The 12671-nt window shown below is 43.8% G+C and overlaps 1 protein-coding gene across 1 annotated transcript in view; it reads right to left on the reverse strand.

Annotated features, from left to right (window-relative positions):
- Window positions 1-3316: 3316 nt before the first annotated feature.
- The window catches only part of LOC134468258 (interferon-induced, double-stranded RNA-activated protein kinase-like), a 30850-nt gene continuing 21495 nt past the window's right edge, over window positions 3317-12671 (reverse strand). Inside the window, exons 13-14 of the mRNA XM_063222201.1 lie at window positions 4302-4409; window positions 3317-4220 (exon numbers count right to left, since the gene is read on the reverse strand). Coding sequence (XP_063078271.1) covers window positions 3813-4220; window positions 4302-4409 — 516 coding nt within the window. The 3' untranslated portion in view covers window positions 3317-3812. The remainder of the gene's footprint in view (window positions 4221-4301; window positions 4410-12671) is intronic.

The raw sequence follows: 12671 nt of genomic DNA on the forward strand, positions 1-12671 counted from the left end.
CAACTAATGCTACTCCTCCACCAAGCAGAACACCGTTTACAGGCATCTCCATACTGGCATTCTTAATGCGAAATCTCCCCTGAAGATCATAATGTGATGTTGTTTAATCCATTTCGTGTTATGCTAGCGACTGGACTTCTTTATGGAGCGTTCATGCGGGGTATCAGCTGCATCAAAATCTTCAAACTTGTTTTTAAAACTACCGCGTCTGTACTGTCTGTGTCTGCGCGCGCGTTATCGTTCACGCATGGTCTTCTCTATGGGATGTACTAGGCTATATTTATTTTAGGAGCAACGTACGAATGAAAGGGTTGAAATCCATACTCGTCGCCTACATGTGCGGCATTTTTATCATTTCGTTTCCATAATAATTTTAGGCACATAACGCTCGCGCCCTCCGCAATTTAATATTGCACTCCAACCAACTGTATCGGGCTAAATCATTTAGCCATCCACTCACTGCTTCAGGGATGGCGAAAGCTTTCAGATCGCTCTGGCATTTAGGCACGTCTACAGAAGAGAGATCTGGGATCCCCAAGCTAACTGTATTTTGGTTCATCTATAGCTGCATCATCCTCTACTCGCGCAGACCCTTAGTGCTTCGTGCATCTTCGTTACACTTCGTGAATATACATCTGCGTGAGAATCAGGTTATCCTGTCGGATGGTATGGGTAATAAGGCTAACTGTGGGCCTGCTTTTTGAAGGAGAACCTCTGCGATTCTGGAACCTGAAGTCTGTTGTGCCTAAAGCCGTGGCTTTTTAAAATAATTTCGATGAGAACTCTGTTTCATCGCAGCATATTTTAGAACTATCATGTTGCACCACTGACATAGCCTATTCAGTAGCCTATCGATGATGTGCGATTCTAAAGGTAGTTATTACGAAATACTCCACTTGCCACCTTTCCGGGTGGTACTGCACTGACAGCGCCACTAGGTGCACTGCAGGCATAGGTCCACTGGTGAGTGGGGAGGCTGCATGTAAAACCTATGATTGCACTCCCGACGCTTGCGTTTACAATCGGTTGTCAAGTGACGGCAATTTATTTTAGGTGTTCCAGTTATGAAAGTAGGTGTTCCCGGAACCCTCTGGAACACCTGTAGCTACGCCACTGTTTGTGCCATTGCTGTGTGAAGCTTGTGGAGGATTGGGGTTCCAAAGGGTTGCCTTTCACTTGCATGAGGTCAAATGTGTTGAACAAGCCAAGCCAACGATGTGGGAGCAATAGACTGGAGCGCTACAGGTGGGAATGTTTACATTTGGCATCTGTTACCATCACATGGATTTAATGCTACAAATATGATAATCATGTGGATTTAATGCAACTTGTGATAAGTGACTTACCCTGCTGTGGGCCTACATAAGCACTGCTGCTCTTGTTCTACAAAATTATGAGGTGTCTGCCTCTTAGAGGGTAGGTTTTACCCTCTATCTCATCTGTCTGGCTACAAACACAGCATATAATGTTGTGGATGTAGCCTTCATTAGCCTGTTGCAGAACTTTTTGTCAACTTTTATCTTATATTTTGCTGTTTCTCAACAAATTGCTTGTGATTTCTATGGGCAGAGCCGGAATTGACAGGGGTGAAAACATGTCGCATGCCATTCATTCTGATGCTGAGAACCAGGAATATGTGAAAGCTTGACTCATATAGCAACCGTTGCTAAGGGGGGAGGAGTTTGCGGAAAGGTCAATTGTTCTATCAAGCAGCTTCCTTGGCGGAGGTCTGCGCTCTCTGAGTGCTTCTAGTTATCCATAGAATTACCCATGTTAGTATGTCACACCACAGGACATTGTTTTCTGTGACAAGGTTTCATAACTCCATACGTTCTCAGAAAAACAGGAAAAAAATAAGCATTGTCACTGCCTAAAATAGACACCTAGAAAATCATGGCAGGGTTGTTTAGACAAATGACTGTGCTTTGATTATTTATTTAAAAATGTTTTAATATGGAGAACCAGGCTTGTGACAGTCACACCATAGGACAAATGTGACATTTGACTCAAAATTTAGTATACTTATTTTAACTCTGGACTAATTACACAGTACGTTTTCACAACATAGACACAAGTTTAATCATTTAAAAAATTAACAATTTTGAAAGCATGAATTAACTTCATTTTAAGAGCCTGTGACAGCAAAATTGACACGCCATGCTCAGGTGAGCTCATATATTGAATAGAGAAGAATGGTGGGTGGTTAACCCCCACACTGATATATAGTCACATACATACTGAATAGCCATACATTTCCCTCATTTCATAGTGCTCATGAATATTATAACAAAAATTAATAGGTATCAATAGTTAATGCTGCCTACGGTATGTCTATGTCTATGTAACATGTTTCTTTTCCTAACATAATGTGCACACATACACACACTGTATATATGTTTAAACCTTAGCCTATAATCAGACATAGTAATTTAGGAGAAGAGCATCTCTCTGTATTTTATTTTGCAGAGAGATAACTGGTCCCAATTCGAAGGGTCAACATGAACCTTGGCATTGCTTAAACAATTTGTTTTGTTTTACCCAGCTGACACAAAGTAATGTCACATGGGTTCTCTGGCTAACCAAACAGTTTGGCACCATGAATGTAAAAATAGGTGATCTCAAAGAAAACAATACACATTTTAACACTCCAATATCAAACAATACACTTTCACTTTTATCCATCCTATTCTGAACACTCCTTGGTGTTGGAGCTTTGTTTGATCAGATTTATAGTAAGAGAAGGAAGTTACTTCTCAATAATAACACAAAAAGTATTACAAAATTGTCGATAAAGTACAGTATAAGGAGACTGAGAGAATGGGCTAAAAGGATATTCTGTTATTATTTTAAAAGCGATAACAACTCACATTTTTTCATCAATCATCATTTAACCCATTGAAGCCCAAAGCACCTGCAAAAAACGCCTGCTGAATGTCTAAGCTCTTGTTGGGCTTGTTATGGCTATCAGCCCATAAAAACCTAAATAAAAACCTGATGCACATAAAACATGAAACATGATTGCATTTAAACCCCAAGACCCTCATCGTGCATTAGAATGTGTCTGTTCATTCAGCTTTAACATACCCAGATTTTTATTTAAAGAAGCTAAAATCTCAAGAGCCTGAATGCAGCGTATTGTCGCTCCCCGCACCAAAGGTCAAACAACATACGAGTCATCAGGCTAAAATTGGTTAAAATGGATGCAGTAATATACAATAAAGAAGTAAAGTGGTAGAGGCTTAAAATAGCTTTGCTTTGTAGGAAAATATCAAAGTGTACTTTATTGTCAAATATCTATGTCAGAAGGGTTAGCAGATATTGACAAACACACACACACGAGAGAGAGAGAGAGAGAGAGGGGGGGGGGGGATGAGTAGGGAAAAGAATGTGATATTCAACAATACCAATCTGATTGCCTGATAATCATGACTTTCAAATCTCTTCGAGACTTGGTCTGACCAAGAGCATAACAACATTCTTAAACGGCATGGTAGACCCATCTGTATAAAAGACCCACCTCCCTTGGTTTGCTATTGGTCGAGGGCAGAACAGGCTAAGCCAAAGTTTAAAACAAGCATTTCTTAGTTCCAATAGAACATCTCTGCTTGAACAACGCCACTGCATTGAACACGCTTCAAATGCTGAAATTTGATTTGTTCCCAACAAAGTGGGTGGAGTTTCCCACTGTGGAGGGAACCTTAGCCGAATCTCATGAACCTGAGCGAGTGTAGCTGAGCTAAAGGTGTTGCGTCACTGCGAGGGCGGAGCCAGGGTAATAATCTGATGCATCTACAAAATTCTCTAGAATCTCACTAATATCCAGAGCCACATTTTTTGCTGAGATCAACTTTTGTCTTTAACAGTGCAACCAGATCTTTAACCTTCATACGGGATTCAGGATCATATTCTAGTAATGGTAACACAATGTCCTGATGTGCAGACTGCAGTTTAGACATCGCATGGGGAGTTGATTTTTGTTTAAGAAGCTTACGCAGCTCTTGCAGTGTCCTGTATAACCATGGTTTAGAGTCTGTGAACATCTCAAGGAAGGTGATGCCAAGAGACCACATGTCAGACATGGTGGTGCTCTTCTCACATTCTACTAAACACTCTCGAGCCACGTACATTGGAGTTCCAACTAGTTTTGAATTGGTCACAGCTTCAATCAAATTTGCCAAGCCCCAGTCAGTCAGGTAGGCTTTTCCGTTATCTGCTGCAACCTGAAAACAATTACACATACATTAGGAATTACAATGGAAAGTATTATCAACACTCAGCAGGGGCTAGTCCATGACACTGACCATTATGTTGGCTGGCTTCAAGTCTTGATGGATGATCCCTTTCCAGTGTATGTATTCAACAGCCTTTGAAATGTCCAATGCCACAGACAACTTATCCTCTTCCTGCAACTGAAAGTATGTAAGCCATAAGAATTGAGTGTGAACATGTTCATTTTCCAAACTATAACTGGTAATAACTAGCCTGGAAAACCAGCGCCAACTGCTGGACGGCATCCAATCCATTTAGGCTGGTTTATCAGGCTAGGTAATAACCTGATTAAACACACTACACGTTCTCTTTTCAAGATATTTTGAACACAGTATGCAATATGAATACATTTGTAAAACAATTCCACATTGCAGAGTCTATTACAAAATATCTATGGCTTCTCAATAGTGCTGGCAGTGGCGTGCAGACATTTTGAGGGGCAGATGCAGGGGGCCACGTGGAACTGCCAGCTGCCTTACAAGGCTAAAGATGCAATATAATATAATATAACATAACAAGGCTATATACAGTACATAGGGCAGTCATGGGTAAGCGGTTAGGTTGTCAGACTTGTAGCCCAAAGGTTGCCGGTTCGACTCCTGACCCGCCAGGTTGGTGGGGGAGTAATTAATCAGTGCTCTCCCCCATCCTCCTCCATGACTGAGGTACCCTGAGCATGGTACCGTACTGCCACACTGCTCCCTTTCGGGCGCCATTGGGAACTGCCCCCTTGCCCGGGTGAGGCATGAATGCAAGATCACAGTGTGCAGTGTGCACTTGTGTGCTGCGTCACAATGACAATGGGAGTTGGAGTTTCCCAGCTGTGCTTTCACTTTCACTTATAATTGATAATAGCCATTTCAATAATAGATTTAATACAGGATTGCTGCAAGTCTTGTAACATAGAAAGTTGTGGTTTTAGCTGTAACTAATTTCAAGCAATAAACCACTTTCTCTTATAAAAAGCTGCCCACATTTCATTTGAAGACGTTTCTTTTTTAAATGAGGAGCAGCGGCTTTAAAGTATGCTATTTTAAAAAGGCCATAAAGGAACAGTCCACCCTTTTTTGATTTTCACATATTTGCAGTATCTCCAAGCATTATTCATGAATGTGCATATCATTTTTGTTCTCATTTTTTCAGTACTTAGATTTATTGTATCAGAATTATTAGCATAGCTTAGAATAATCACTGTAAGTCAGGGGTGGGCAATTATTTTGGCCCGAGAGCCGCATTAGGTTTAGAATATTGACCGAAGGGTTGGATGCCACAGACAACTTACCCGTGTCAATAAAAAAAACATAGCGTACGCTGACGTAATTTAGCAGCAATGATATTCCGCCACATTGCAATTAAATATATTTACTTAGATGAAGCCTATGTCTTTGGTTAATCTTTCATCCGCAAGACTTCTGTTTTAGGTATGATTTTAAGTTTGAATTTGGGTTTAAAAGTTTGAGTTTGAATTTGGGTTTAAAAGTTGTCTTTTTGTAAAGGCTCTGAGGGCCACATGAAATGGCTGAGGGGGCCGCATGTGGCCCCCGAGCCTGAGTTTGCCCACGTCTGCTGTAAGTGAATGGAGGCATTAGCATCAAGCCACAAATGATCACAGGACAGGATTAAATAGCTGTTTTGCACTCTGGTGAATTTAACATTAATTTAAAAAGTGATGCTGTTTTGTTTGTCCCCATAGACTTGCATTGCTACGCTTAATGTGGCTATACTGTTAAACTAGGCAATGGAAACACATAGACGAAAATGATATGCACATTCATGAATAATGCTGGGAAATACTGCAACTATGTGAAAATCAAAAAAGAGTGGACTGTTCCTTTAAAGAAAACAGTCACCAAGTGAACTTAAAGGGACACTGTGTGAGATTTTTAGTTGTTTATTTCCAGAATTCATGTTGCCCATTCACTAATGTTACCTTTTTCATGAATACTTACCACCACCATCAAATTCTAAGTATTCATTATGACTGGAAAAATTGCACTTTTCATACATGAAAAGGGGGATCTTGTCCATGGTCCGCCATTTTGAATTTCCAAAAATAGCCATTTTTAGCTTAAAAAATGACTCTACTTAGACCATACTAGAAAATATTACTTAGTAAACTTTCATGTAAATATCAAATTTGGCGATAGCCAACCCAATTTCAATGAGCAGCATAGTTGCAGTACCTTTTTTGACCATTTCCTGCACAGTGTCCCTTTAAAAAAAAAACTATGGCCGTCGCTTGCAATCATAGATAAACTACAACTCCCAGCATACTCTGTAAACAGGGCGTGGCTAAAAATAGACGCACTAGGTGTAAATAAGTGCATTCGATTTCTCATCAACGCATGCATGCGCATGTAGACAGCAATGCACTCTGGATGAAAATACTGCATGACGGTTAGATTTCCTGTCAAACTTCGAAATTTCGTCGATGTTGCGTTGACGAGGTGACATGACACATGGTGTCAAATTATCGCGAGATGAATGCGGCTGCAGTCAGATCTTGCAACCTCTGCAGTTGCTTATCCCCTTCAACGCTCGTCTGCGGACTGCCTCCGAGGTCACGCGGCCATTAACTGGTTGGTCAACAACTCACTCACGTGTGTATTGTCTCACACCTCTACACAAGCTTGCGCAGGTCCCCACTTCAGCTCCTCCTCACTGCCTGTCCCCCCACTCCTCACACGTGGTGTGTTAGTAGAGCAAATCGGCGCGAGCTCATCGTCTCGTTCATATTTGTGGCCGACTGTAAATGCGCTGTATTTAATAACACCCACATCGTGACAACAAGTTCTCGCTCACGTGCTTCCATCAACGTTGGTCGACAGCAACAAAGTCGTATGGGCCTAATATTTTCGTGATCACAATGAGATCTGCTTGGTGTAATAAAAGTGGGGTTGAATGCTTGGCAAAAAAGATAGACAGAAATATCTAATGTGATTTCCCAAGACATATAAAACGCTGCACGTTACACAGTATATTGATATTTTAGGGAGCATACCAAAGAATTCCGAGCGACATGACAATGTTGTATGGTGTCATTCGGAGTACAAGAAAGAGCCAGCCGATAAGAAAACAGGTTCTTGTCATACACTGTGCAAGGCTTCAATCAGTATGTTTACATGAGACATTTAAATACGATTTAATTCACTTTAAATCTGATTAAAACTTAATTCTGCTCTAAAAACATCATGTAAACACTTGCCATACCGGAATTAAGTTTATTCTGAATTGAACTGAAGTCTGATTAAAGTGGGTGGTTTATTCCCCTTTTAATTCAGATTAAACACTCTCTGTCATGTAACCTTTTACTGTATTCCACTTTAACAACAATTCCGGTCATTCCACGCATGCTCATTGGCCACGCGATGGCGCAAGACCTTTCTTTGTTCTTTGCTTTGTTCTTTGTTCATTGCTTCTGTGAGAAAAAAATGGCCGACAAAACAAAACAACAACAAAAAAACCCCCCCAAAAAAAACCATGTTTCTCGTGGGGATATTTTTAGAGACTGAGGTGCCGTTTCCACGTAGCTGGATATTTTTATATGTGGATATTTTTTCTCCTGCTTGTATTGGTTTTGCATTGGTTTTGGCCTTCCGTTTCCACGTAGCAGATATTTAAAAATCCAGGTGCAGGAGAAAAAAATAGCAGGAGAAAAAAATATCCTGTTTAGGGGTCTGAAACGCATTTGTTACAATGGAGGATTTTTTTTATCCACATGTTGCGTTTCCACGTAGCAGGAGAAAAAAATACCCTGCTAAAAAAATATCCTGCTACGTGGAAACAGCACCTGACTTATACCCTTGGACATACCCGGACTCTTTTTAATTATGGAACAATTGGATGCAGGTGAGGGGTGGCTTAGAGGGAAGGTGATTGGGGTGAACTAGAGAGACTGTTTTTAAAGACTGAAGCGAAGCTGATCGGGGGACTGGACGTGGGGAGAGAAGACACAGACAAGAGAGAGAGACTGCAGAGGGCTCCTGGAGAGGTGACTGCGGCCGAGCAGCTGTGCAGGAGGGGGCCGTGGGGAGGCTCTACCGGTATCCGGACAGAACCAGGAAAGCATCGGCGGGGTACGCGAGATGATCCTATGGATACGGACGACGGCGGCCTGTGGCGTGACGAAGGAAGCGTTGGCATACGGCCTGGTGGTGCGCACCTCGAGCGCAGGCCTGGTTTACCACGTTGGAGAAACTGGAGGGGTGAAAGGATGTTCACCCCTCAATGAGTTAAGTAACCTATTCGTGCCCAAATGCTCTGGGGCCACATAACAGAAAAAATCCTAAATGCTCATCCTAACTTAAGATAGGAACAGTAAGATAGGAAAAATCCTAACTTCCTATTACAGAAGGAATTCCTAAGTCCCTAGCCGTTTCTTATCTTATTTTTTGCCCCCCATCCTATCTTAAATTAGGAATTCCTAACTCCTCTATCATATTGATTTTTTCGATTGGTCGTGTCTGTTTCTGCCATTTCGAATGTGCATGAGATTGACAGAATGTAACGACTTCACTTTTGAAGCGGCGGGCAGCCAGTTGTAGCCTATGGTACATGTTGGGGGGAGAACGTGTTATGTTGTGCGGTATAAAAGAAGCAGGATTCCGGTATACATTTTTAAACTTTATATACGAACCCGGAGGTCAAAAGCATGTCTGCATCGTAGATTACATTTTCAGCATCTCCTCGATAAGACTTCCTCTATACATACATTAATAACTCCAAAGAGGTACCGGTGCCACCTAGCGGCGTGGCAATGTGTGGACACAACATCCCCCCACAACGTAAAACAATTCTTCCTGTCATGAGGTAACTAGAAGAAATACCTTCAGAGATATGCCTGTAACGTAAGGCATTTTAAACATTAACAGTAAGCACTCTAAGCATTAGAATTAACTGTAGAATCATGAATGAACTTAATGTATAAGCACATGGAAATATTTGCATAACACATTCCATTTTTAAGGTAAGCATTTTAAATGAATTACTGAACTTCAATATTTTCTTTTAAGCATAAACAAAGAATGAATTCACTTTCTGAATTAATTTTTTTTTTTAAAGGATATGAATCAACAATGAATTAACTTTTGCATAACTTGGAAAGGATATGGATCAGTCCATTTTTATTTATCAGGCCTCATAGTCTTTCATCCATTCAGGAGGTATCCGCTCTCTGGCCGGCTGTACTCGGTCAGCAGGCTGGTTTCTCTCAGGTGCAGGTACTTCAGCTGCTGCAGTCGGAGGTTGCTCTGGAGTCGGAGTCACAGCGTCCTCGTCGGCGTCCTTGTCGTCGGTGCGCTGATCTGGTGGCATCACCGCTGCATCAGGCACTCGTGAAAGCTGAGAAGAATGCCAGTTCTTTCCGTCGGCCAGTTCGAACGTGCATGGTCCAACTTGTTTTTGGATTTGGACTGGGTGAGTGAATTTGGGATGACCTTTGGGCACATGTGTCTGTATTCTCACCCGTACTTTGTCTCCCACTTTGAAAGCAGGTGTGCGCGCCCCCCTTTTCTTATCACAGTATGCCTTCATCTGTGACTGGCGCTTTGAGACACGGTTGCGCACTTCCTCATCCCGGTTTGAGCAGGGCGGCAGTGGCATGACAGCAAGTTTGGTACGCATCTTACGACCATACATCAGTTCGAAAGGTGACACACCTGTCATGGCATGTGGTGTTGCACGGTAAGTATGCAAGAAGCTTGTCACAGTCTCTTTCCATGGTGCGTTTTGGACAATGGCAGATTGCACCACACCTTTAAGCACTCGATTAAATCTTTCCACAGCACCATTGGATGCTGGGTGGTACACAGACACTCGGGTGTGTTTGATGTTGCGTTCAGTAAAGAATGTAGACATTGCAGTTGAGATCAGTTGTGGACCGTTGTCGGTCACTACGCACTCAGGGTTGCCATAGCGACTGAAGGTTGACTTGAGAAAGCTAATCACAGTCTCTGTAGTGATAGAGGGTGTGAATGCAACTTCAGGCCATTTTGTGTAATAATCAGTTAAAGTGATGGCATACCTGCAGTTCCATGTAGCTGTCTCGAATGGTCCCACAATGTCAAGACCTAGCTTCGTCCACGGAGCAGTAGGCAGTGGTACAGGCTGTAGTGGTGCGGCGAAGGTCTTTGCTGTACGGTCCAGTTCTGGGCAGAGTGTGCAGCCAGCGGCGTAGGATTGGGCCATTTCATCCATTCCAGGGAACCAATACAACTCGCGCAGACGTTGTTTCGTTCGTCCTATGCCCTGGTGGTCCTCATGTGCCAGCACAACTAGTGTTTTCCTCAGGGAAAGAGGCACTATGAAGCGAGAGCCTCTGAGCACTAGGTTCTCATGTACACTCAGTCCATGTCGTATTTTAAAGTAGGGCTGAAGGTCGGGGCTCACGGCTTTAAGTGACCTAGGCCAGCCTTTTTGTATCTGCAGGCGTAAGGCTGATAGCTCTGGACACAATTCGGAAGAGGACGTGAACTCAGCAGGTGTAGTGGCTGCTTGTGCTGTGGAGAGCATGGCAACAACCTCAGGCTCTGTCACGTGTTCATCAGCATCCGATGTAGGCAAGGGTAAGCGAGACAGACAGTCAGCAGTTTGGTTCAGTGCGCCAGCACGGTAGATGACGTCGTAATTGAAGCAGAGCAGTCGTGCTGACCACCTGGCAATGCGCATTCCAGCCCTGTCAGTGCCTTTGGTGCAGAGGAGTGTAGTGAGGGCCTGGTGGTCGGTGAGTAAGGTGAACCTGTGGCCCCAGAGGTACGTTCTCCATTTCTCGACTGCCCAAACACATGCTAAGGCTTCTTTCTCCACAGTCGCATACTTCCTTTCAGCCTGAGTAAGTGTCCTGGATGCAAACGCAACAGTGCGCTCACTGTCATCAGGGTGAATCTGTGTAAACACGGCACCTATGCCGTAGTCAGAGGCATCGGTAGAGATGATGCATGGCAGAGTAGGGTCGTACAGAGCAAGTGCAGAACTGTGCACCAGCAGTTCTTTTACTTTACTGAAGCACTCGTCAGCCTCGGCAGTCCAGCTGAACTCGGTGTCAGTACGCAGGCAAGCACGCAGTGGCTCCACCACCGTAGCGTAGTTGGGTATGAATTTGTTGTACCATGAAAGCATCCCGAGGAATGAACGTAAGGTAGCTGGATCAGTGGGTGGAGGTGCTTGTTTGATTGCTTGTACGTGTTCTTTGTCAGGCTCAATGCCTTGTGCAGTCACTAAGTGTCCCAGGAAGCGCAGACTGGGCTGTCTGAACTGACACTTTTTCTCATTCAGGCGCAGGCCTACCTTCCTCAGGCGTGACAACACTGCATTCAGTGCAGTATCATGCTCGGCTTGTGTACGCCCATGACAAATGACGTCGTCAAGGTAGCACTGGACGTTGGGCACTCCAGCCAGCACGGTAGACATCATCTTTTGAAACGCAGCAGGCGCAGAAGCCAACCCATAGGGCACACGGCAGTACCTGAAGAGTCCCTCGTGGGTTATGAAGGCGGTGAGATCCCTGCTGTCTGGGTGTAGTGGTAGCTGGTGATAGGCACTCTCAAGGTCGATCGTTGAGAAGAGTGTAGAGCCGGCAAGTTTTGTAAGTAGTTCCTCCATGTGTGGTAGAGGATGACTGTCCACCACTAAGGCTTTGTTGGGCTCCCGTAGATCGGCACACATCCTGATGCTACCCGTCTTCTTTTGTGTCACTACGATGTTTGACACCCAGGGTGACGCGTCGACTCGCTCGATCACCCCAGCGGAGAGTAATCGTTGCAGTTCATCAGACACAGCAGATCGCACGGCGAAGGGTAGACGGCGAAGTTTCTGACGAACAGGTTTGGCATTGTCACGGATTTTTACTTTGTGCATGAACCCTTCAACACAGCCCACAGATGGAGACTCAGCAGCACTGTCCATGGAGAGCTGTAGGACTGGTTTGGAGGCAGATGAAGTAGGAAGCACAGTATTCCCCTCAATGCGCAGTTTCAGAGCAGTGATCAAGTCCATGCCCATCAGTGGAGTTCCACTGTCTGTCACATAGAAGCTTGCTTTGCAGGTGTCGTTGTCCCTCACAACTGTAGCAGGCATGCAACCCAGCACTGTGATTGGAGTTTTGGAGTAAGTGACTAGGCGAGCTGCAGGAGGCTGTAAGGGTATTCCTTTGAAGTTTTCCTCGACCAGGCATTTTGGTAGCACTGACACTGAGGCACCAGTATCCACGGTAAGTTTCACAGTCTTTTTCGCAGTGCCAGCGCGAATGTCCACGGTACAATGGAGCTTGGCTGGTGAATCAGACTGTTGCAGTAAGAGCATCGTGTATTCTGGAACTTCTACTTGCTGTACTTTGTGCGTCTGAGCAGACCTACACACACGAGCAAAATGTCCCTTTTTGTTGCAATCTTTGCACACAGCTTTAA

This window comes from Engraulis encrasicolus, chromosome 18 (genome assembly GCF_034702125.1).
Source record: "Engraulis encrasicolus isolate BLACKSEA-1 chromosome 18, IST_EnEncr_1.0, whole genome shotgun sequence".
In the NCBI taxonomy this organism is placed as follows: Eukaryota; Metazoa; Chordata; class Actinopteri; order Clupeiformes; family Engraulidae; genus Engraulis; species Engraulis encrasicolus.